The 25,167-nt window shown below is 44.3% G+C and overlaps 1 protein-coding gene across 3 annotated transcripts in view; it reads left to right on the top strand.

Annotated features, from left to right (window-relative positions):
* Window positions 1-25,167, top strand: part of NEURL1 (neuralized E3 ubiquitin protein ligase 1) — a 153,946-nt gene that overhangs the window by 59,925 nt on the left and 68,854 nt on the right. Inside the window, exon 1 of one of the 3 annotated variants that reach the window (XM_082764183.1) lies at window positions 7,664-7,970. The exons of 1 other annotated variant lie outside the window; for it this stretch is intronic. In XM_082764183.1, the coding sequence (XP_082620309.1) occupies window positions 7,964-7,970 (7 nt within the window). In that variant the 5' untranslated portion in view covers window positions 7,664-7,963. Of the gene's footprint in view, window positions 1-7,663; window positions 7,971-8,600; window positions 8,693-25,167 lie in introns of those variants that run through there. One more of the 3 variants, XM_082764182.1, reaches the window with a different exon arrangement.

Here is a 25,167-nt window from a genome sequence, read left to right as displayed (position 1 = left end):
TGGTCCTAATAAACAATATTTATGTCTCAACTGAAACTCAACTTCTTCTGTTCTAATTTTGTGTAGAAATCCCAAATATTATTTTTAGAGCCTTGGGCTGAACAGAGTTCAGATGTATTTTGCCTGTTCAGTGACCAAATGTACTGGGGTCAGCTTCTGGCTATTGTTAGGAATGTGTGAATTTCATAAAATCTCTTGTTTATATTCCAGGCTATCAATTTTTTCTTTCTCAGATAGGTGTGATTTAACATAACATTCTGGTATTAAAGATATCTGCCTGTGTTCCACCAAAAACAAATAAGCTTGGGAGACTGAGAGAAGGGTGGGAAGATGCAGACATCTAAGTAAAACATATGTTGAATGGGAAAAAATCAGTCATTCTGGGTTCTGGGCCTGTGATTATTTCCACATGCCTGGACTGTATCGCTGTGCTGTGTGCCATTAGTGTCATTAGATGCTTTATGTCGGAGTGGATTTTTGCATATGCTGATGAGATTGCAAGATTGGGGCCGTACTGGGTCTGCTCTGCCAGTTGCAGAGCTTTACGTGGAGGTGTGTGTCCTTCTGGACCCCTCCTTTTGCCACGTGTGTGGGCATGTGTGTGTGCCCGGCCAGCTCAGCGGTCCCCACAGCGCCAGTAAATGCCTGGCTGGGTAACGAGCCTCCAGGCAGCAGAGTTTGTCCTCAGCCTTTTCAGGAAAAGCAGACAAGAATATTGGCTAATCAAACCCCACGTTGTAAAAAAATGGATATTTTTAACTGGTGCTTGGTGCTGGAAGGAGACACGATTAAAAATAAGCTTAATGTTATTGTTCAAAGGTGCCTGTGTGTTGGGGAGAAATGCCAGTCTTCTCCCCCCCCTCCTCCTTGTTTTTCTCTGGGCTGATTTGCAAGAACATGAGACCTTGGGAGCCATTTCTGTTCCACTTGGTTCCTGGTGAAAGGAAAAGAGATTTGACTGTTCCCTCCAGATAAAAAACACAGAGAAAAGGAGACTTGTAGGCCAGAAAACATCTTACTATTATTTTTTCTTTCTTTCTTTTTTTTTTTTTTTTTTTGTTATTTGAGCCTGCCAGATTGGTCTGCTCTCTGCTCTCCAAGTGTGTGGGCGGCACAGACGAGGATGCTGAGGCAAAGAATGGGGGAGGGAGGGAGGGAAGAAGTGAAAAAGACCTTTGGACTGAAGGCATAGTGCATGGGAGGGAGAGAAAGTAATGGCAGTCAGAGTTGTTTTGGTTTGCAAAAGTTTGCAGCAGATCAGAAGAAGCTGTGGTAGGTCAGAGACACTCAGTCTAGATGCTGTAGTGATGAATATATTAGCATGTTTTAGATCTGAAGCATACAGATGTTTTTCTGCGTTTGGTAATTTCATGAATCTTGCGTCCTACTGGTGGAAATGGGGATGTTGGATGGAGTGGCTGGAGGGGAACATGACCATTGCTCTACTCAGTAGTGTACTTACAATTTCTGTTTATCCGCTGTGTGCTTTGAATTAGGCCCTAAAGAAATGTCATTTGATAAAAGAAAAGCTCTGATTTCATCCTGATAGAATCCTTTTTTCCTGAGATGAAGAACCAACACTCTTTTTTTTTTTTTTTTTTTTTCTTAAATTCCAATAGTAGCTACCCACTGCATCTGGCTTATGGTCATTTGTGGTGCTTTTGAGAGATTGAATTATGTGCAAAACATGATTTAACTCCTTTCTCCTATTATTTAAATGAAAAAAGTACAATAATGGAGGAAGGATAAACTTCAAATACAACTTGAAAAGCCACGATGAGAATGGGTTGGAGGGGTGTAGGTCAGTGGCATCAGGTGAGGGAGAAGAGACCAGAGAAGAGATAAGCAGGAGATGAACAGAGGGAAGGGGCAATGTGCATGTAAGGCATTATGTGGCTTGTTTCATTTTTACACCCACAAGATTCATCTTGCTTGGGCTGAAAAACTCACCCTTGCTGTTCAATTTGCCCTTAAAGTATTTAACCTTCATCTCCTTTGGCTCCTTGAAGTCTAATGCAAAAGAACTCGCAAAAGCAGCCCTGTAAGGGCAAAGTTCAAAAATAAATCCAAATAAATCCTACTTTGTACAGGACAGCCCTGCAGCAGGGGGCAGGGAGATTTTGGTGAGATGGGATCCAGTCCTGGGAGAGGATCTGGGACCTTCCACTGTGAGCCCAGCCTGAAGCTTAGTGCTGGGGGTGCTTGGTGGGGACATGGTCTCATGGAGATGTGGCATCTCACCTCTCTGGTCATCCCAGAGTTTGTTTTGAACTCCACTGTGCTTTCCTGTCCTCTCCAAAGGACTTTTAGCAGGGTAGGGAGTTCAGGTAATAAAAAGGTGTTTCTCTGCTGGGTTAATATTTACATCACAAACATACAGTGCTTTGGTTTGGTCACAAACATCTGTGTGTGTGAGAGGCATTTTTCAGAAAGGGTGGGGCATAAAGCACTGAGGTTGTCCTATCCTGTAACATGTATTCATTTGCTAAGAAAAATCTTGGAAATTACACTTTGACGCCAAGGGAACATTATCAAGGTTACAAAGTCAAGCTCTCTAAAGTGAGCATGTGCCCGATGGAAGCAGTCTGTCTAACCTCCACTTTCACCCTGGTGCCAGTGCTTTCTGGTTACCTTACTTGCCTCTTGGAGCTGTTTGCTTCACAGAGCTCCTGCCTGTGCACTTTCTAGAGCACCAAGCAGAGGGCATGGAATTAAGGTGGTCAGGGCAAACTAACCTGTTGCTCACAGATCCCCGTGTGCCTTTTTTTTTCCCCCTCAAAAATCAGAATACACTTCTCTAGCTCAGGAAGAGGCAGCACTTCTTCCAGGAATGTTGTGAAAACAAATGGTGTGTTTGCTCAACATGCACCATAAAAATGCTATGACTTCTGCAGGTAATTCCGTTTTTCAGTGTAGAGTTTCGATATTGCCTGTGATAAAGTGCGAATGAGCTACTTTATGTGATGTAAATGTATGTGTAGTGCACAAGTATTCTCTGTAGATTTGTGTGAAACAGTGCTCTCCTTTTGTTGCTAAAAGCTTATTGCAGTGCCATATCATATGGAACATTGTTGTTCTAAGTTTCCAAACATTTGATAGACATAGGACTGGGACTGAAATACGATTTCTCAGTACTGCCTTGCTGCCATTATGCTGTGTCTATGGGTGGAGTCAAAATGAAGATGTTCAAGGGGGAATTAAGAAAAATCTTTGCTTGATGGTAGACCTAGAAAGGAAACTGAAGTTTCATACACTTTCTTTCAAAGCAAAAGCCTGCATCATTAGCGTGAAAGGTATAGACCAATCTTTCTTTGTGTCTTTTTTAGATTAATATGTTTCTTCTGGTGAGGTGATTGCTTTTATCTTCATATTTCATTACACCTAGATAGGTCTAAAACTCTTTTTGAAGAAGTGTTGTGGATGAAGAGCTAATCTGCAATGAGAGAGAGAGACTATTTTATTAATTTGGTTTATAAATAGATGTGAGGACTAGAAGTGTTCAAAAATGCAGTAGGTGTCATGTACAGCATGTTTTCCCTCAGGGGATAGACTTCTGGCAAATTCCAGATGATATTGCCCCAGAGTGCACAGCTTTTCTGTATTATCTAAAAGTTGCTTTTCAGAAGTGCCGTTGAGCCCAATGCAATGCTTTAATGCAAGGTGCATCTTACATTAATTTTATCATTTTTATCATTTCCAAACTTTGCTACCTTACAATATTCTGTGCAGATTTCTAACCTACATTATCTCTTGAAAGTGCAAAAATATGTGAGGAAGGAGATGCTTTTGGCTTTGAAGATAAAGGCTGCATCCAGTGGGGCTTTTTGAGCATTTGCATGATGGTGAGATACTACACAACCCAGCCTGGGGTTTGCTCAATTCCTTGCCTTGGAAATCCTTTTCCCCGCTCAGTCTCATGCCTCTTTCTAGTACTTTTCCCTTCTACCACTCCTGCAGATGGTGGCACAGGGATTATGAGAAAATGCCGAGCAGGCAGGGGTTGGCTGGGCTCTCCTGCCACCGTGTCTCTTTCATTGAACCAACCCACATTGTGGACATCCATTTAAATACCTCACTGATGTCTTCATCGCCCTACCGAGCAGCAGCCTTTACCGCTGTGCCTGTGTGGTTCCTGTCACCAAAGCAAATGGCGTTGATGTCTCTTTTACGCTGAGTGCAAGTGTGAGGTGAATGCTCAGCCTAAAGACTTCCCCGTCCCTAAATCCTCCATCCTGCTGTGCCTGCAGTGAATTGTCCCGGGGTAACCGAGTGCCTGGGTTAATGGTCACTGTGCCGTAGGTTGCAGGTGTCAATCCTGGTTTCAGTTTTGAGAATTTTGGCCTGGGTTTTGAATTTCATGTGACATAAATATTGAGATTAGACTTTAATCCAGGGTAATACTTAATTACACAACTCATCGTGTTTTCAAATAAGCATCATCTAGTCAGAAAATCTTTTGCTAGGTCAGGATCTATGTATTTTGCATTACAGATAAAGAAAGGAAAGCAGAGATGCATCTTTGGTCTAAGCCCTCTCCACTATGGGCAATAAATTCATGTTAAGAGGAGGCTTAGAATGTAAGATTTCCCAGCGCTGGTCACTGTTTTTTGTGTGCTAGCACATGCTGATGAGACACTTTCTCTTGGATGCTTTCCTGCTGAGAACATAGTTTTTCCTCTGGAGTTACAGTGTCAGAGGTTCCCAAATGAAGTCTGCTTTCTGTACAGGTGAAGTCCCTGCTGTAACAGCAGTCAGGAGCTTATGCTAGAAAAAAGACCTGAGAACATTCTTCTGAACCCTAAAGTCTTATCTTCCTACATCATCTCCAGGTGGTTGCAGAGAGCTACTGTACTGAGTGAAAAAGGACAACTTTTAGTCAACCAGTTTGTTACCATAACACCGAGTGCAAGTGGTAATAGAGAAACTGTTGTTAACTTCTCAAACACTGAAGTCATTAAGAGAAGGTTACTTGTCCCTGGCAAATATCAGACTGATTTCCACAGTTGCCTGCTTTCCTCCATCTTTCCTCCTTACTGATTTTCAGGGAAACTCTTTGGGCCATTTCTTGGAGAAATCTTGGTGCCATCACCATTAAAGTGAGCGCAAAACCCCCATCAGGAGAGGGGCAGGCTGAGCGATGCAGCGAGCACAAAGGAAGAGTGAGGTGGTTTTGGTCCACACAACAAAAGGTCATCAGACACCACAGCTATTTTGAGATGTCCTTTCCCAGACCTTGGTGGGTCCCTGGTGTCCTCCTTGCTGACTGCCAGCCTGCTCCTGCCTTGCTGACCAGGACACAGGGAAGCAAAGCAGCTGCTCATCACCCCTTGCCTTTCCTACCCAAAGCTGCTGCCCGGGGCTGGGTATTTTTCCTGGGGCTGTGGGAGAGGTGCCCTATTTTCTTGCTCAAGGCTGGCTCAGAAAAATCCAAGGCTTTAGTCTAACAAGGGGGACTGATGACTGCGTATCTGTCTACAGAAGTCATCTGCAGCCTCAGCATTCTGATCTTCTGGTTAATAAATATATTTAGCAAGTTTGGATGCTGCCTCAAAGTGCTCCTGTAGCAGATCCCTGCTTGGATAGCAGCAGTGCTGTTTGGCCCTAGTTTGCTGGATGCAGTTCATGAACGGGAATGGATTTAGGGGCTGGGTTTCTGTTGGGTTCAGCCTTAATACCTTTGTCAATAATTTAGAAGGGAGCACAAATGGAGATATTGATTATTTTTTTTTATATACTTCATGCCACAATGGGAGGCCTTGCAGGGATTGGCAAGGGCAGAGAAATAACCCAAGGGGACCTAGAGGGTATCGGCATGGAGAATTGTAATTGGGAACGGGGTTGTAGATAGGTTTTCTTTGTCCAGAGAAAAAACAGAAGCCTGAAGGACAGAAGAGAAATTTGGGAAAGGGCAAGATCTGAAAGGGATTTGGAGCTGATAAGCCTGAATCAAAGATAAGTTCCAGTGTGATGTGGCTATGTGGGAAAGCTTTGCCATACAGCAAGTAATCCTGGAGGAGCTAGAACGGGGCAGACTTGCACTGCTGTGGCTCTGGGGGCTGCATCTCACAGGAGCTGTTCCACAGCACTGGGGGAAGTTGGGGAAAAGGGGTACTGTTTTTTCAAAAAAATAAAAAATAAAATAAAAAAGGCAATTTTTCAATCAACTGAAACCGTTTACAATTTTCTGCCAAACTGGATGACTCATCCTGGCATCTTGCCCTCCTGGCCCTCCCCCTCAGACAAACAAACAAAGCCAATAACTCACAAACAGTAAAATAATCTGAAAAGATAACAGTTCAAACTTTTCCTTTTGGTATACTCAGAACAAAGTGCTTAATGTTTTCTTCAAGACATCATTTCAGAGCTGGATTCAATGACCGTAACTTGAAAAAAATGAGGTAAAAATAACTCCAAAATTAAATGCTTCGTTTTGAGTTAAAGAAACATTTTGTTCAGCAAGACATACAAAGCATTCAGTTTTGGGCCAACACGAAATGATATTTTTTTTCTAGCAATCTCTTGGTTGAGGCAGTGAACCAAAAAGTCAATTATTCACAGAGCTGCAGGAAGATTAAGGTAAGGATGGAAAGCAGAGCTGAGAGAGCAAGAGAGAAAAATTGGGGCTGGCTATTGGAGTAAATCTTCACTCCTTGGGGTGAAATGCCTTGGTTGTGGTGTCAACACCCAGAGGTCCCTTTGCTGTCAGGGCGAGCGGGTGGGCTGCCCGCCAGGGGACAAAATCAGTGATGTCCTTGTGGTGGCTGCAGGTCCCTGGTAGTGTGGGAGCAGAGCAGGGTGTCCTGGGTTGGTGCGATGTGAGAGATGCCCTGCATTGCTCGGGGTGCGCGGGCCGCGCTGCGGTGCTCTTGCTGCTGCTGTAAATGCAGCATCGTCCGGGAGGGGAGGAATTAAAAGGAAAAAAAGTCTTCTGCCAAGAAGCTGCCGTAAGCTCTGCAGAGTGTGAGTTTGGGCAGGGAGGAGCTGAGCGCTGCCTGTGCGCCGCTCATCCTGGGGAAAGCTGCTGCTTGGCTCTGGGGTCCCGGCGTGAGTCTCCTCGGCGGGGCAGGAGGGAGCTGGGTGCTGGCGGTGGTGCTGGCTGCTGCTCGGGGGCTTGGAGATGCTCCTCTGGAAGGTTTGAAATGCTGGGCACAGCCTTCCTCACGCACGCAGTGTTAGTGCAAACACCCTGACTGTGCTTCTTTGGCTTGAGCTTTTCTGCATTGCTTTTTTTTCCCCCTCCTCTTTTCAGAAGTGCTGAGTCCCTCAGCACCCAGCCATCCTAAGCAATAACCTTACAACACGGGTGAGAGCAATCTTATTTCCCAGTTTCCCGGTGGGAGAGTCGAGGCAGTGGGATGGCAGGATTTGCCCAGCACCATGGTAAGAGTTGGGAGGCAGAGCTGTGCTTGTGGCTGCATAACTTTGGGTCTCACTCCTTTGCAGAGCGAAGAGCGACTGCGGCATGCCATAAAGATGCATGAACTAGATTTTCAACAAGCCAGCTTGGACACACCATGGCCGGCTGTGGCAGCACGATGCCTGCTGTGTTAATTTACCCTTAGGCTCGTGGACAGGACTGATGCAGAGAGATGCGTGCGGGCAGGGGCATGCGGTGCTGGAGACGGACAGGAGGGAGCTGGCTCCTGCATGAACCGTGGTGTAAAGGGAGCAAGCGAGGGGCCAAGCCTGGCTGCGGTTCCCCGTGCACCTCCCCGACCACCCTCGGCATCCCCCTGCTTTTAGTGCTGCTGGCCCTTATCCGGCAGCAGAGGCAATGGGCTGGAGAGCAGGAAGCACTGTATCTGGACGGAGCATGCAAGCCTCGCACAAAAGAGTTGACGGGGGGTAATGTTTTTATTATTACAGTCCGTGGCGTACCCGTCTGCATTTCAAGCACTTCTTCTTTGCTTTTAAATAACTAATAATTAACCAGCAGAGGCCGTTTGAAGACTCTGGTGCAGTGATGTCTGGTAATAATTCTTTTCCTCTTATTATTTTTTTTTTATTTTGATTTTTGATTATTATTATTATTTTTTTTTTTTTGCCATTCCACTTTCCTCCCTAGGATACCAAAGCAAGTTTCAAATGGCCGGAGCCGTTTGATATTTCTAAATGAAGTCCTTAACGTCGTGAGCGAAGTTGGCAGCGCCTCGGGCTTTGTTCTGCGCGTTGCCTGGGAGCCGGGTACCGCGGCGGCTGCCGGCCCCGCACCTTCTTCCCCCCCTCGGCTGGGTTAAAAGGGGGCTGGAGCAGGGCAGGGGGGTGCTGAAGAGCCCCTGTGGGATGCTGAGAGCCCCCCGGCGGGGATGCGAAGAGCCCCCGTGGGATGCTGGAAGCCCCCATGGGATGCTGAGAGCCCCCGGCCGGGGGATGCTGAGAGCCCCCATGGGATGCTGAGAGCCCCGGAGGGGGGATGCTGGGGGCCGTGGGCGGTGGGGGGGCCGCACCCGATCTCCCCGGCGTCGGCAGCTATTTCAGGAAGACGCGAAGTCTCCTCCTCCTTATGTAAATAGAAAGGACAGCTCCTGGCTCCTAGGGCCGGCAGCGGGTGGAGGCAAGCGGCGAGGGGCAGGCGGCTGCCGGGCGGGCCGGGGGCTGGCGGAGCAGAGCTGGGGGGGGGGTGCAATGAGCCCCTGCCCCGCTGCTGTCTGAGGCCATATGGGGGGCCAGGTGACCCGCGGGGCGCCGCACGGTAAGGGGAAGGGGGGACAGGAGCCCGAAAAGGCCGGGTGGGGGGCAAGGGTGGAGGGCGAGGGGTCGCGGCACGGGTGGGGAGTGGGGGCGTGGGGTGGCCGCATCTGGCGGGGGGAGGCTGGTGGAGCCGTCACCTCGTTTCTCCTCTCCATCCGTGGCTGCATCCTAGCAGCGGGTTCTCCTCTCTCTGGTGTCACGCCGGTAGGGTTTGGGATGGACGCGGGGCTGAGCTGGCTGCTTTTGGGCTAAGCTGAGGTTATCAAGCAGCGCTTGCTGTCAGCTGGGTAATGCAAAGCGATGTGCGGGAGGGCTGCAAAAGGACCCGAGTATCCTGCCCAGGCCGGTGTTGCAGCAAAATTGGGATGTCCAGGCAGTGTGTGATGCTAGCCGCCTCTGTGTCTGCACAAATCTCATGCCCTAAGCGTGTCGGTGGAAATGTTGTGCTGGTTGAACGTGCTGATCGCGCTGCAATGTTCCGCTTAAAGATGTGCTGCGTGTTCCGTGCAGTTTGGATGTGTTTTCAGGCAAACTTCCTTATTGCTATAGTAAACACAGATAGGAAACAGAAGCATCATGTAAGCTTGGACTATCTCACGTACTTTCTTTGAAAAGAGGTTCAGGAGGTATATACTGAGGCTGTGACTATTCATATTATGGTCCTAGTTCTTGTTGTATTTTCCAGCAAGTCCAAACTCTGCAGTTTAAGGAGCAAATGGACATAGTTAGGAGGCAGATGACTTTTCCCTAATGGTATTTAGCAAGCACATCCTTATAGAGATTTTAATTTGTTCATCATCTGTGTCCTGAAATTTCATCTGTAGTCTGACCTTCTTACTTCTCCTGTAATGTCACAACACAAGCGTTACATGCAGAATAAGAGCACTGTTGGGTCAACATTTAAGGAAAAAAAAAAAAAAGCACATCTTTGGCTGTTGTCTTTATAGGTTCCTTTTCCCCTTTGAAACATTATTTGAATGAGAATGAAAAACCTGTCTGGGAAAGAATAATAGCTATATGTGTTCCCTGTGTGTGCCAGGGACCTGGTATTCCTGCTGGGGCTTTCTTCTGTCTGCAGCCAGCAGCCCACTGCACGCTAATCCTGCAACTTCTGCCTTTCAGCGATGCTACTCCAGCGAGTGTGGTTCTCTTTTATTTTGTTGGGTGATGGAAAGTGATGAGGAGGCATGGGTAATCAACTCTGTCAAATTTTCCTCTCCACACAGAGGGGCTACAGGCTGTTACAATCAGAGGTGAGACACTGCGGTGTTAAGCACGATGATGCTTTTAAAAAATGGATGCATAGTGTATTTTAAAATAATAATAAAAAGTCATGCAGCAAATCACATTTGATGAAAATAGATTGCATCTGGACTTGTGGTTTGTCTGTGGCTACTGTTCCTCCAGTTCCTTATTTCTGTTGAATATTTCTATTTCAGATGTGTCCCAAAATAGCTGGGAAAGAGAATAAAGACCTTATCCATTTCTCTGAAAGATAATTGAAACTGAATGTAACAATACCAAAAGGGAGCTGTATTGACAGCCCTTGGGGTTAACACCCCTTGTTTTTAGAAACCAGAGGTAAAGTCCAAATTCACCTCTTCCAGGTATTTCTGGTGACCTCTCTGTGTTGCAAGGATGGGCTGGGATTTTCACAAGCACCTCAGTAACTCAACCTTGCTGTAAATCAGCAGGGCGAAACCGTGCTGCTGGGCTGTGTGGGGCTCTGCCACTGGTAGGGCAGCTGCCAGCTCCTGAGTAGCATGCCTGGGCTTGGAGCACAGGGTCCATGCCTGTGCTGGGGCTGCCCACCCTGACTATGGTGGGGATGGAAAAGTGAACTGAGATATTGGCTGGTGAGGGTGGCATCCTCTCAAAAAAAAAAAAAAAAAAAAAAAAAAAAAAAAAAAAAAAGGCACCAAAGCAGGCTGGTGATGTTTAAAACCTGTGTGACGTGTGGTCAGTGGCAGGTGATGCTGGATATCCTGGGATTTGCTCTTCTGTCAGGGGCTTTTGTGAGTGGTCCTGTCTGAGCTGCCTGGGGAGTACATGCACACTTGTGTGGGCAGGCAGCTCCTGCCTGGCTGCAGGGGGCTTTGGGTGGAAGAGCTGCTCACCCGCAGGTACAGTGGCAACAGAGGAGAGCCCTGCTACTGTGTCCTGATAAGAGCTGGGCACTGAACATGTCCTGAGTCACACCCAAAGGAAGTTTTCAACATGGGACGAGGCTGGAAATGAGCTTTAACCAATTAACCAAGGGGCAGTGAAGCAGCAGTAGCTGCTTTCCCAGGAGAAACCTGCCTCTGACTCCATTTCTCATGAACAAACCAACCCCAGCATGCTTGAAAGGCAGCACCGTTAGTTTTGAAAAGGGACAACCAATGGCTTCAAGTGTTGGGAACTGCCACTCCTCCTTCTCCGTGAAATGATGTGCATTGCTCAAGCATCCTCATGCAATTTCTGTCTGCGTGCCCATGTTCTCACTGGCACCGTGATGGTGCCTGCTCCTCCTGCCCCTTCCTAACCTGTGTGCAGAAGTCCCTGGGGGGATTTCCAGTGCTCTCCATGCAAAAAGTCAGAATAGGAAGTTGAGTGGTAACACAGTCTTGATGGACAGGATGTTTACAGGGTATGTTAAAAAGAACATCTATACATGTGGTGTTTACTTTAGCAATATTTTAAACAGGAAATGTTAATATGATTGCTCGTGGTTCATCTGAGGCTAGTTTCTTCAAGAATGACTGTGTGCTATAGTGTTCCTACAGCATAGGCAGACTTAACTAAATATTTATGTTAAACAGTACTTGCTAACTAATCATGCATAAAGCATCTCCAATAGATGCATAACTCATAAGTATGTTCTTGTTATCCGTTTGATTCAACCGTTACCTGCTGTGTCAGCTTTTAATTCCTCCTTATGAGTGAGATGCTATTTCCTGAAGACCCAATTCTTAATTTTAGGGGGCCAGATCCAGGAGATCTTGTCTGGGAAAAACGCTCTGAGCTTTTCGTTTTTTTCCTCCTCATTCACTCAGAACCAAACTGACAAAAAGTTGCGCTTTAGCCAAGGAAGCTGCTGCACTGTACTGGGAGAGGAATTCAGTGTGTGTATACGTGCAGGGGTTAGCGATTAACACGTACGCATCCCTTCAGAAGGCTTTTGACAAACTAGAGGGTACACAGTGGATTAATTCATGTGCCGAGGATGTGTGTCTGTGCATGCATGCACATTTGCTCAATAACCTCCCTTCCTACAAGACATTGTCACTAATAAGTCCCTCATTGCAGGGCTTTGTTTTATTTTTGTTTTAATTACTCAGATGTCACATGTATTCATCAGTGTTTTGCAGTGGAATAATTTTTACACGGGGCAGGGAAAAAAAGTATCTTGTCGCATTTCCCAAACTGTAATTATATGGCATCAGCATAATTACAATGAAGTCTCTGGTGAGAACTCATCAGCTTTTTGCCTGGGAAGGAGCAGTGACTGACAGATGTAATTTTTGGCTTGAACAGGTAAGTTTTTAAGCTTCTTAAGCGGATGATGCTCTGTAACTTGTGGATGCAATACAAGTAATGGCTCGTGTGTCTCTGTCTGATGCATATACAGGTGTAAGTATTACGTATGGCCAAATTTTCCCCTCACCTTTTTCAGTGTATAGGTGCTAGTTAGCATGCAATAGAGCCACAGCTGTGTGCTGTATTTTTCACGCAGGAGAAGGAAGTGGGAGCTGTGGTGTAACAGCACTCCATCCGCACTGCATGGTGATAAGGACATTTGGGTAACTATCTGGACTCATTCCCCACTGGGAAATTTCACTGGGATCTTATTTGCCATGGTCCTTCCTGCACCTGGCTGTTCGTTCATTCCTGTGCAAAATAGGTGTGAAGCACTGGTATTGTCCTTCACCTGCATTTTCTTCCCATGAAGAACAATCCATGGGTATTGCTTGCTCACCTCAATAGGAGTTTTGGGATATTTGGGGTTTGCTGGAAGCAGCTGCTGTAGGGCTTTAGGGAATGGCAGAGGGTGGAGGCTGTTTCCCTAATACAAAATAGCTACTGTATGTAACTTCATTTATTCTTTCTGTGCACAATAGAGCTCTATTTTTAGCTTTTTTCTTAATTGCTTGTAGTGTAGTGAATGGTATATCCATAGGCAAGTGCTGGAACCAGCCCCATGCTTTGTTTCCCACTCTGTTCAGTGCCTATACAGCAACAACCTTTCCCAATACCACATTTCACCCATGCAGTTAATATCATTAAACAGAATTGTACCCCAGTGCATACTATTGTACACACCTTCAAGTTTAATAATTGCCAGCTGCTTTCACCTAATTAAAACTGCAAATGTCCCAGAAGAAATAAGAAATGAATGAAAAATGAAGACCTGACAACACCAATTTAGTGAGATTTCTTTGCATACCAATGTTACTTTGTATTCTTATCTTTAAATTACTGTCTGGATTTTGGGTATCAAGCTCCCAGATGTGATGGAATGATTGAAAACTGGTTCCCCTCACTAGTGGATTAACATTTGCTAAAATCTGCATGCAGTCACTCGTTGATAACCAAAACGGGACTGAGGAGAAGAGGCTCTTTACTAAACTCGCCCTGCTTTCAGCAAGATTGCTATATAGCTCTGAAAGCAAGTGTGTGTGTGTGTGTGCGCGTATGAGAAGTTAATCCTGCTCAGGGTTGGATTAACTGGTGCAGAAGACCCTGGGCAGGGTGCCAAAGCAGTGCTGGCATTTGCTAAAAGTGGGGCTCCCAGAGATTATTTCAGTTTGTGCCTCTGACCTGCAGGTCACCTTCGAGTGTCCTTAGGTGGCTGATAGTATTGACTGCTGACAATGCTTTTGAAAATGAAGTGTGGAGTACCTCCATATAGAGAGATTTTATGGGCAACCACACTTAAGCTTCAAAACAGTGCTATTTGTTGTGAAAGGCAAATGAGTTTTTCATTAGTTGTGGCTATATTTGACCGTAGAGGTCTTGGTATAAGTGACGAGAGCAAAGAGCATCCCCGTTCTAATTTTGTCCTTTGCTTTCCTGGCATTTTCCCTGTTCATTTCTCCATGTCCTCTTGATGCTCTGCTGTGGTAGGACCTACGGACTACATGTTTTGTGTTATTTTTCAGATTTGGTTGTCTTATTTGTCCCCTCTTTGACAGGCCCTCTCCCTCCCTGCAGGGAACCGTTCTTACCTCTGATCTGTTTTCACCTGTTCCTCACTTAATTTCTCTTTTGTTGAGAATTATGGATGATATATTTAGCTATCATTCAATTAATCTAGAGGTAGCAGGTGTCTCTTCAGGAAGGTTTGTCAGATCCCCTGACAAGTCCCAGGGAATCATCTGCATGCCTAATCAAAACAAGTACTCCCAGTGCCAGGCGATTTGTACTGTTAATGGTATAAAATAAATCTGTGAAACAAACACAATTACCATTGTTGACATCAAGAAGAAATTAAGAAGAGGTGGTCTCTAGTCATATAATCTCAAAATTGATAGAATTTTTTTAAATAAAAAAAAAAGTTATATTAATGATGTCCATACATGCTGAGGATAGAATTGAGATCAGTCTAAAAAAGATTAATCATTGAGGAATGGAAGCTTCTTGAAAAGTGAAGGGAAAGCAAAGAATTGATCCTGAGGGATTGCCCTAGAGAATCAGCAGGGATTACTGAAGGCACAGCAGGGAGTGGAGGTGGAGGTCAGGAGAGATCTTGTCTCCCAGAGGCTAAACGAGGAGCATGCCTGCCAGCTGCAAGCCTTGTGGTCCATGTGCCCATGATCAGAGCATATGCTGCAGCCCTCTGTATGACGGTATCTTGCTGTAGGGCTGATCCCTATTAGTGTTGCTGCTGTCTGCTTTTTTTTTTTTTTTTCTTTTCCTTTCCCATCCATACCCCCTCTAAATCACAGCATTTTGCTTTGATGATGTATTTATCTGAGTGAAGCTGGTCTGAGATGAGTCAGAGCCTTCTACTCCATAGCTCTTGTCAAGTTGGTCTCAGTGGTATTTCTGTTCCTTGACTCTGTCCTTGATTTTCTCTTGAAGGGATGCTGTACTTCATTGGCATTAAAAATAACATTCAAGATGACTGCAGTTGATGGGGCTGGGCAGATGAGTCCTTTGGTTTATCTGAGACTTATGGTGGGTCTGACAGCACAGCGAAAGTGGGGGGCTGAGAGAGCCACAATAATTGATCAGATGCATGAATGCATTTTCCCCTTGTAAAGGCTGATAGCAATGTTATTTTAAAGAAAAAGGGATAGTAGTAAAAAGGGGACATAATAAAAGCTATATACATTAATGAACATGATATAGAATGTAAATTGTATACTCCTGCTTGCCTCCCTTGCAACAGCCCATGTTGGCAGAAATCTGGAGTTCTTGTCCTTTTCCTCAAGATAAAAATCTCTATTAATAGAAGCCTTAGAGATAAACCAAGGCCCCTTGTTATTAAAATCAGTTCCTCTTTGATGGTTTGGTTTACAGCCTTTTCTGCCTACACTGGTATAGTAAATGAATGCTAATACGGAGGGGATGCATCAGGGGTCAAGTACCACAGAGTCCCTTGGGTCTGAGTTGTCCCACCTTATGGATCATGGTGTACCTCACACAGCAGTCCTGCCCAGAGGCTGCTCTAGGTGTGGGGACCCACACGGGCACACTGCTTTAGCCCCTGGGGAACTAAAGTTGCTCACAGCAGACTTTGTTGATGAAGTCTGGAGAAAAAAGGACCCAACACTTGACCAAACAGGAAAGATGTTTGGTGACCTCTTTATAAAATTTGCCTAGGTAGCAGATTCCCATCTGCTTCAGAGTTCCATCTCATCCAAAGTTCCCATCTTTGACTACCTTTGAAGAGAAATTTTTCTGGATCAAAGCACACGGGGCCCGAGAGAGAAAGTGCCCAGAGCCAACATGCAGATTGTTCACTGTGGCTTCTGAAAACGCCACTTTTAGTCTCACTGCAGGTTTTGCTCTGGTGTGCTGCTTGCGATTGCATGAAGTCTTCTCTGTCTGACGTAGCCAGCGTGTACCACTCAAAACAGGTCAGTCTTGGTGTGGGTTTGGGGAAGCAGAGTTCAGCTTTGACTTCAGCTGGGAGGCAGCAGTTTCTGTGAATCCGTAGAGCATGCTGCTGCTCCCTTTTCTCTGCTGGTCTCAGGAATGAGCCATAGGCAATGGGGTGTATGGGCCGGCCTGGCCCTGGGAGTCAGCCTTCTTGGCTGCGCTTCACTAGGCCATCTTCAGCAAACAAACTCTTTTCTCAGCCAAGGGGTTTCCATCTGAGAAGCAGGGACAGCAGCTGCATATCTTCCTGGTGATTCACCTTGCCTGTGCAGCCAAGTGGCACAGTGTGGGTACAGTATTGGAACATTTAGTCTGGTAGGCTTGTCAGTGAAAGCAGGACCTGCTGTAAGATACCAGGGCAGGACTAAAAATTTGGTTTTCAAGAAACTGAGAGGCTTGTAGTGTCTTAGCTCTGCTTAAGCCAAGCTGAGGCTGCAACCTTGGAAGCGGCACCGGTTGAACCAGCAGGTGGTTGGGGAGCAGCAGGTGCTTGTGATTGAGTTGCACCTTGCCAGGACTGGAGGTTTGCTTTGACTCAGCCTCTTGCAAGAGCCTGTTCCTCTTCTGTTCTCTGCGGTGCTTCCTAGCAACTGAGCCCTTGGCCTGCTTTGCGAAGTACAAGTGATCCTCAGGCTATTGCAAATCCCAGGCCTGTGTTACCAGCCAGGAGGAAACTGCATAACCTCGAGGAGAGTGGGTAGGGTTGGAGGAGCTCCCCCACCTGCTGAGAGGTTGCCAACACCAAAGCAAGGATGAGGAGGGGACTGTGCAGAGCCTCAGTGTGATGCTACCCTTTGCTTGCAAGCACAGAGGGAGAATTGAGCCATAAACCACACCGTGGCTCACAAAGAAGCCATTTTAATTTCAGTCTCTGCTGGAAGCACCTCATGGAAAAAAAAAATGTGATCAGTATAAAAAGAAATGTTTATGTTTCTAGGAGCATAGACCTCCCAAATAATTAACATCACTTGACAAACTGCTGTTTAAAATGCAAGTGGTTTAAGTGCTGCTGCTCAACAGGCATTTGTCACAGCTCTGGTGTAAACGTGGTACACGCTGTGGGTTGGTTGCTGCTTTAAAGTAAAGAAGATTTCTTCTGGTAAACATCTTTTGCTTGAGGAGAATGTCTTCATAATTCTATTTTTTCTTATTTGGAAAAGCTAAATGTTAGAGAACCATTCAAATGGCACCTTGGAGGCAAGGGCATTGGAGATGCGGTTTTGGAATGAAGTAAATTCTGGACTTCAGTTTCTGCTGCACAGATCATGCTTTTGGTCAGAAGACAGGCAGACAAAGGTTTTTTGGCTTTGGCATTTGTGGAGTAAGAGACAGAAGGGAAAAGGCTTTTAGAGGGAGATTTTTGGAAGCTACAGCTTCAGCTTTGGTCTGTCTATATCTAATATTCACTGACTCAACTAAAAGTACTTTAAATAAAACCTTACTTTTCTCTAGGCCTGTTGGGTGAAGGACTGGAGACATAAAGATTGTTAAGAACTGGTATTTTCAAAGGTTAAAAATAGCAGCTTACAAAGACTGAGATTTAAAAAAAAAAGTCTCCCTGGAAGATGGAAATTTAGGGACACCCATATTGTGCTGAAACATCTGGGATCAAAATGACTTCTGTCTTTGCACACCAAACAGAATCAGATTATCAAATATAAAAGAGAGTCTTAAGTATCTAATTACTTGTACAAAGGCATTACTGATTCTGTCAATTTCATATAACGTGGAAAAGGAATGAAAATTGCTTAATGTATTTTCTGCTTATCACAAATTACTTCAATGCTGCCCTCAGATTTTTTTTTTTTTTTTTTTTTGTATTCCAGTTCTGAGTAAAGCTATCCATCTCACACTGTAAGATCTGCAATATGGTAGGAGTTGCTGTCCAACTTTCGATCCCTCAGAGGCTTTGAAAAATTGCCTGAAGAGACCTTGATCAAGTGGCATGACTGTGATGAGATTTCTGGACAATCTTGTTCCTTCCTGTCCAGTGCTTGAGCAAGGGTAGTTGATTCAGTATTTAGGTATCATGTGTCAGTATTTTATGGCTTGTAATTTGCATGGTTATTGACTAGAAAATGACCTAATTCTCCTTGACTTCTGCTACTTTGAGCATGGCTTATAGCAGTCAGGCTTAGGTTGGAAAGTGGGTAAGACTGTCATTGGAATGCAGTAGAAAATCTTGTCCTATTTTAGAAATTAATTCCTGAAATCTTCTGTTTTGGGGAAAGAAGGCAGAAAGACCACCTCTTATTTCGCCAGGTCCACCTGCTGGAGCAGCATATTTTTATTCCCCACTACTATATCTTACACCTGGGGTGTTCCTGCTTGCAAAAGATCTGATCCTGCTGTGAGTCTGGGGTTAGAGGCTCTCATGAGTTTCCCACTTGACACAGAACAAGGTGCAATTCCTGCTAAATTTAGTAATTAAGATGGTGAACACAAAGATCTGCAAGCTGTAATTGCAGATCCCCATGGCCCTGCTTAAGTTGGATTTATACCTATATAAACTGATGTTAAGGACAATCCCAAGTCTGCTGAAATAGGGTATAGAGATGCGTTGATTCCAGCTTCCTGTATCCTTCCTAGGCAGATGTGCATTGGCATTTATCATGCAAAGGATAAAGCTTTCAGGCTATCTGTTCCCATGGTAGACAGGATAAAATGCAGAGAAATATCATCTGAATGTTCTCCAAATGGATTTGAAAGGGTGCGAAAAACATTCAGTATGTCTGCAAGAGATGACTGCAGTTTTTAAAAGGCTCTTTGCCAAAGGTCAGGTAACCCCAGCCATTTCCTGGAAGATGTTTCTATCCCTTTATCTGTAAAGTGTCTACCTGAGTTCTCTTTACCCGTTTATCAGTTATCCCACAGTTTCAGAGACCTTCCCTCTCTGAACCCTCATACAGCAAAGCTGCTCTTTGGGGACTCCAAAGGTCGTGCCTCATCCATAAGTCTGAAGCTGCGTTCAGCACACAGTGTACAGGTAATTTCTTGTAGTAGTTTGTGAAGTTAGTTGGCATATGATAACTGGTATCTTTTGTGTTTCATTGGCCATATGTCCATCTTCCAATCCTTTCCACTTTGGGAAATCTGTGCTTGAAGTTAGGTCCATTAGGTCCTTTGTGCATGCCAGAAGCAGTACTTTTGTGACACATGCATGCCTGGTTCTGCTGCTCAGTTGTGGCAGGAGGAGGTGTATAGTATCGTGTGGGAAGCTGTAATAAAGTGTAAATACAGGCAAGTTACATTGAATAGCTTCTCCACTCCAGAGAAGTAATTTTGAAGTGCACAATCTGGGGAAAAAATAGAGGTTGGTAGCAGTTTTAGATTTGTGCAACTTCAATTTGATGACAAATATTGTGGTTTTACTCTATATACAGTATTTACAGTATGTGTTGAGATGTGCTTTTGGGTGCAGAGAAACTCAGCAGAGAAATGCTTCATGGCCCAGGAGTCCAGATTTGTAGACTCCAGTTCAACAGCTCTGCAAGTCTCTGCATGCTAGCAGGAAGGGATATCTGTCAGGGGTGCAGTGTGCTCCTTATTAAATCAGAATTTAAGGCTGTGGCTTACAAAATCAGGAGCAATTATATATTAGAAAAAAAAAATTAAATGGTCTTTGTTGTCAGAAAAAATGCCCCTTAGCAGGACAAGGACTTAAAGGATTTTCCACAAATTTTCAAGCTACAAAGAGCAAGGAAAATGGATGAATGAATTTACCTCTGCACTTAATTGCTCCTTGCTCTTCTGAAATAGTGTAGGTGTCTTTCCACCAAGAGAATACAGCCCCTTGAGTCCTCTAGGCTTGTTTCTTGTTCATGCAGACCTTCAAGGCAGTCACGCCACAACTATGGCTACATCAGGAACAATGCACTGAATTGCGTGACATTGCATTTCTTCCTCCTTCCATTCTTACCTGTAACCCAGTATGCAAAAAAGCCCTTTTACACAAATTAAAAAAAAAAACAACAACCACCTTCCTTTTTCCCAAGCTGGTTTGCCTTTCCAACACTCACTTTTCTCTTCCTTCAGCTATTTAGAAACGCAGTCATCTTCATGATGTTCCTCCCAAGTCTCCTACTGTAAGGTACCCAACTTTGGTAGATGATAACTGGTCATCTGAATAAGCCGTGGCCATGTGAGCAAGCCTGCAGCAGTATGAAATTGCTGAATATTGCATTGCTGAAAGGTTGTCTTCTGCATAGTTTGCATACGTTGATGTTAACACAACTTCAAGCAGAAGTGGTAGAACTTCCTTGGCACCTTCTCACAAGAAATTTTGGAGTAACCTCCTCTACAAAAAAAACTTGAGAAGTTGACCCTGCTGCACAAGTCATAAAAAAATAGTCAATATTTATGGAAACTGTGAGGGCTTTTAATATGCAGGCTTTGATTTTCTAGTCTGAAGTATACTTCTGCCTACATAAATCAGAGAGAACTGGAGCTCTTTCTTGTTCTGTTAGGGTGACAGAAGAGGGGTGGAATTACCTCCCTGCTGTCTTCTGGTGTGAGGAATCACATTGGCCATGGGTATTGAAGGGAACTTGTCCTGATAGATTACAAAGTTCATAGAATCATAGAATCATAGAATATCCTGAGTTGGAAGGGACCCTTAAGGATCATCAAGTCCAACTCTCGACACCGCACGGGTCTACCCAAAAGTTCAGACCATGTGCCTAAGTTCACAGTCCAATCTCTTCTTAAATTCAGACAGGCTCGGTGCAGTGACCACTTCCCTGGGGAGCCTGTTCCAGTGTGCAACCAAGTTGTTTTCCTTTTTCCCCAAAGTACACTCTGTGCTCTTTTACTCCAATTTACTGGCTTCTTTTCATATGTCCAGACTGTAAACAGGGTGTGGCAAGACCCACCACTTCTTTCAGTTTGTGATATTCAGCAAGAAGGGTTGGATAGCAGGTAGGATCACTTTGAAAGACATAAAGCATCTCTGCATGTTCTTCCTAAGGCAATATGAATGTAAGACCCTTGGCCATTTACTGGGTGACCTGTTGCAGCAGACACTAAGGAAACCAAGTTCCTGTATGGACTACTCCAGCAGTTATTTATAGCAAAGCGTTAAGTAATAACTTCATGGGTCTGGCATGGGAATTGGTAGGAAGGATGATGGAATAGTATTCATGCTTTTTCTTTGTAATCAGCGCCAGGGATGCTGTTTGTCTTTTGTTAAAATAAACGGTAACTTTATTCCTAGGCTGGCCGTTGAAGTTTCATTTTTGAATTCAAAGGATTGGATTCAGATGCTGATTTGAAAACAAAACAAAATAAAAAAAAAAACACAGGGTTAATTACTGGTAGAGGGTGTTTAAACTGGTGCAAGCAATGTTCTGTAGAGCCAAATGAGAGCGGGAAAGTCAATAATTCTGCACATAAATTGCAGATTAACGAAGGAATGCGCCAGTGGATGGCCAAATTCTTGTGTAAAGGGAGAAATGTTGCCCTTTCTTCTGTTTTTGCTGCAGCAGTACTTAAATTACTTGCCTGGAAAAATAATATTTTAATTGTGTGTGGTGGCTAGCACTTCTAGTGCTACTGGAGACCTTTCTGGTCTGGGCAAATGTTCTCGGTAATATCTATTTGTGAGGCAGGAGGCTGCCGGAGTCCTGCCTTGGGCTGGCACCTTTGTTTCTGTGCTCTCATTCCAGCTCTTCTGGGTGGGCTGCAAGTTTTTTAGTTTGACTGTGGAAGTCAGGCTTGGAGCTCCTGTGTTTTAATCATAACAATGCACCTGAAGTGAATTGTATCAAAAATCCCCTGCTGATGACAAACTCCATAACCTCACTTACTGCCCACTGCAAGTTACTTTGCAGAAATACCTTATGGGATAAATAGTGGGTGCCACCAAAAGAAGAAAATCTGGTTCTAACTTTTTGGGGCTGAGGAGCCTTGGCTACTCATTAGGATCTGTTTTGTTTTAGGAGAGGGGTAGGGTTTTTTTTGTTTGTTTGTTTGTTTGTTTGTTTGTTTTTTAAATGAGAAGTGAAGCATGTCTGTTTAGAGGAGAACAAGACAAGAGACCATAAGAGCTGAAAAAGAGTAAAGGTGTGACAGAAATGTGCTGAGTAAGTTGAGGTCAGTGATGGAAGTGGCTGAGTACTTATGAGAAAGGAGGAGGAGGAAGATCTTTTGGAGAAGGAATGGTAAAGCAGAAGTGAAGGTCATCTGGTCTGTGAGTTCTCACAGGAATGGCAGATGGAGAGGGAGAGGTGGGAAGGAGAAGGCGGGAGGATTTCAATACAGAAATGGTGGAGGAGGAGTTCAAGGAAGTACATTGTTCCTGTAATCCTGAAACATTTATGAGGTTGTTAAACATGGCCAAATAGTAAAGTCACATTTTCACGTACCTGCTAAGTCGTTAGCTCTTAGTAACTCTACACTTTAAGGGTTTACGTACTGCCAAATGTAATCAGGAATAAAGCCATTGGGATCAATATCTTCTGGGATTGGCCAGACAGCATGTCAAAAACAAAAATTCAAGTGCAATTTTAATTTGTGAATGAAGAAACCAGAAGACCCTCAGTAATTATATACTTAAAGGGCTTCCCTGTAGGATTGCTTTGCACTTTATACTGAATGAAAATCCTTGCTATTTGGTTAACTGGCATAGATGTAAATAGTTTTAAGACTGTACCAACAAATGGCAAAATAAGCAGTGTAATCCTCTTGCACTGAAAAAGTGAATTTTCAGTTGATCAGAGAGGAACAAAAACATACCAAAGAAGACAGAAGATGTACTGGGTAACAGCACATCTACCAGTACAAAACTGCAGGAAGGAAAAAGCAATGGTCTGAGTATTACAACATCACCACCAGCAGGGTTTTGCAAAAGATTCAAATGCTCCGTGTCACAAAACAAGTCATTGTTGTCCTCAGACAGACACGATGGCAGTCAGGAAATTCCTGGTGTTTCCATTGAGGGGTAGAAGATCTCCATCATGGAGCTGGGCACTGTTCTTTGGCTGTGCTGTCACCTCGCAGTGTCCCCTCCATGGGAAGGGGAGCACTGGCTCTTGGGTTTGGACCTGAGCTGTTTCTCACATGCTTGTGGGCAGCCACCAGCAAACGAGATGCGCTCTGAAAGCAGCGGAAGGGAAGTACTTAGTGTGAAGTACTGCTTGGGCTTGGAAAAATAATCACAGCATTTTAGAAGTGCTTGTTAAGTTTTAAATACGGAGGGTGTAAGGAGCTGCTTCCAGCAGGCATGCTCTCAGAGGACCCTGCAAATTACGGCAGCGAACTTTAGGAGGAAGAATTTGAAATAAGCATGACCTGAGCGCGCTGCATTTTTAAAGAAGACTAACACAAAATGACCCAACTTTATGGTACCTCAAAGTGGATCTAAATTGATGGTTTATATTGGGAAAGAAGGCACGCTCCAAATGTAAATGTCATGTATGAGAGAAAAACTGCTTCCTGAGATTCTTTAGAAATGGCATTATGGCTTAAAGCTTCATGGTATGTGGTACTGAATGATAAACATAATCTACGCTGTCCAGCTGGGAAAGAAGAGAAGTAAAAAATAGTCTCTGGATTATATATCCTGACCAACCAGATACTAAATTAAAGTGAGGGCATTCACACGTGACATTTGCAATAAATTCAAGCAGCAAAATACAGAAGAGGCAACACAGCCACTGGAGGTTTCACAACTTCAGTCCAAAGTTGTCGTCAATGTTTCTGGATTGAAAGAAATGTTATGCTTTACTCACATATGCTGCTGTAAGGCAGAAGCACGTCGGGTTGGTGCTGGGCATACCCTTGCTGTGCCCAGAGATGGGTATTTGGGTTGGCAGAAAGTACGTTAAGATCCTGAATCCCCAATGTGATTGAGCCTGTGAGCTCTTGAGGAAGAGCTCTTTGCTGATTGCTGATCTAAGCTCATCTAGCCCGTTGGTGTCTGAACATTTTGTGGCTTTGAGGAGCTGATGGTATTTGAAGCTTAAATCTCTATAACCTTGGGGATATTTCAATTAGTGCAAGTGTAGAGTTTGCTCTGAGGTGAATGGTGCTATCCACATCTTAAGTGTTATCCAGGCTCTTTCTAGAGGCATCCATCCCTCCAGCAGCCTTTGTTCTGTGCCTTGCAGCTATGAATGCAAGCTTTGAATGCCCAACATAATACCACCATCCTGCAAATGCTATGTCTGCAGAAATATTCCTGTATTTTTGTCCTATTTTGGGGAGCCCGTGCTATTCCAGTGTCCTATTGTTCACTTGTTCTATTCCAGGGACACACAGCAAAGCCATGATTTTTGTAGAGAGCAAGGTAGGAGGGTGTCTGATTTTTGTCTTAGTGCAAAGTGGTCTGTGATTAAGGAGCTTTGCTAAACAGAACGCTTAATACATGAGAGGTCAGAAACAGCAGGAGGGTTTTGGCCAGCGCCTTCTGCATCCCTAATGTATAGTCTTATACGCTGGGATGGGGTAGAACAGTGGGAGAGAATCCTCCAGTTGATGATCCAGACAAGAAGATAATTCAGAGATGCTCTTCATTACCAACTTGAGACCCTGTGTCTATTTACTGGTGACAGAGGGAGTGTTTAAAGAAAAGCAACCTAATACAGCCCTTTGTATTGTAAATATGGGGTGTGAGAGGCCTGCTGTAAGCCTAATCCAGCATCTTTAGACCAGAGGAACATTCTCAATTTTATACAGGTATGATTCAAAGCTAATTCAAGGAGATGAGTTTAGAACAACAGCTTCTCCAACTTGCATTTTCTTTGCACTGTTTGGGAGGTTACACCACTTTCTACTTGATTTTGGATTTTGGTTCTGCATACCCATTTTCTTGTCTCTAATACTTTTAGGTTTGCAGGTTTGCTTTTTATTATTATTATTATTATTATTTATTTATTTTTTTCCCTGATCTCTATTGTCCCCACCTTCTTTCTTGTCCTGAGAAATATCTAAGTTTAACCTTTATGGGTCACTTCATTTTGTGGTGAACTCTCAATATTCGGGCTTCCAAGCTATTACACCGTACATGGAAAGTGTGCCCAGGATAGACTTTCCATTAAACTATTTAAATTGGAAGAGAATGCTGGCACATCTACAAGTATTCCAGAATTAGATCCCAAAATACTGAGGCTAGTTAATCTTTTGGAAGAACAAAAACTCTTACTGATTTATATTTAGCAGAGGGAATGCATTTTAAAAACACAGTCTATATGAGGCCCCTTGAAGAAAACATCTTTTACATTGATTTGTAGTCCGTGGAAATACTACATGGCCATAAAATATTTGCAGTTGGGCTCTGCTTTTATGCAGCTACTTCTTTCCAGCGTGAAGTGTCATTAACCCTCCAGGCATGGCTGTGCTGTGGGCTGTGCTGCGGAGCACAGCTACCTCTGGGCAGCAGCTTCGCCGTTCATC

This window comes from Aythya marila (genome assembly GCF_965140915.1).
Source record: "Aythya marila genome assembly, chromosome: 7".
NCBI lineage: Eukaryota > Metazoa > Chordata > Aves > Anseriformes > Anatidae > Aythya > Aythya marila.
Note: the sequence above shows the minus strand (reverse complement) of the source record. Positions and strands in the feature narration are given on the sequence as shown.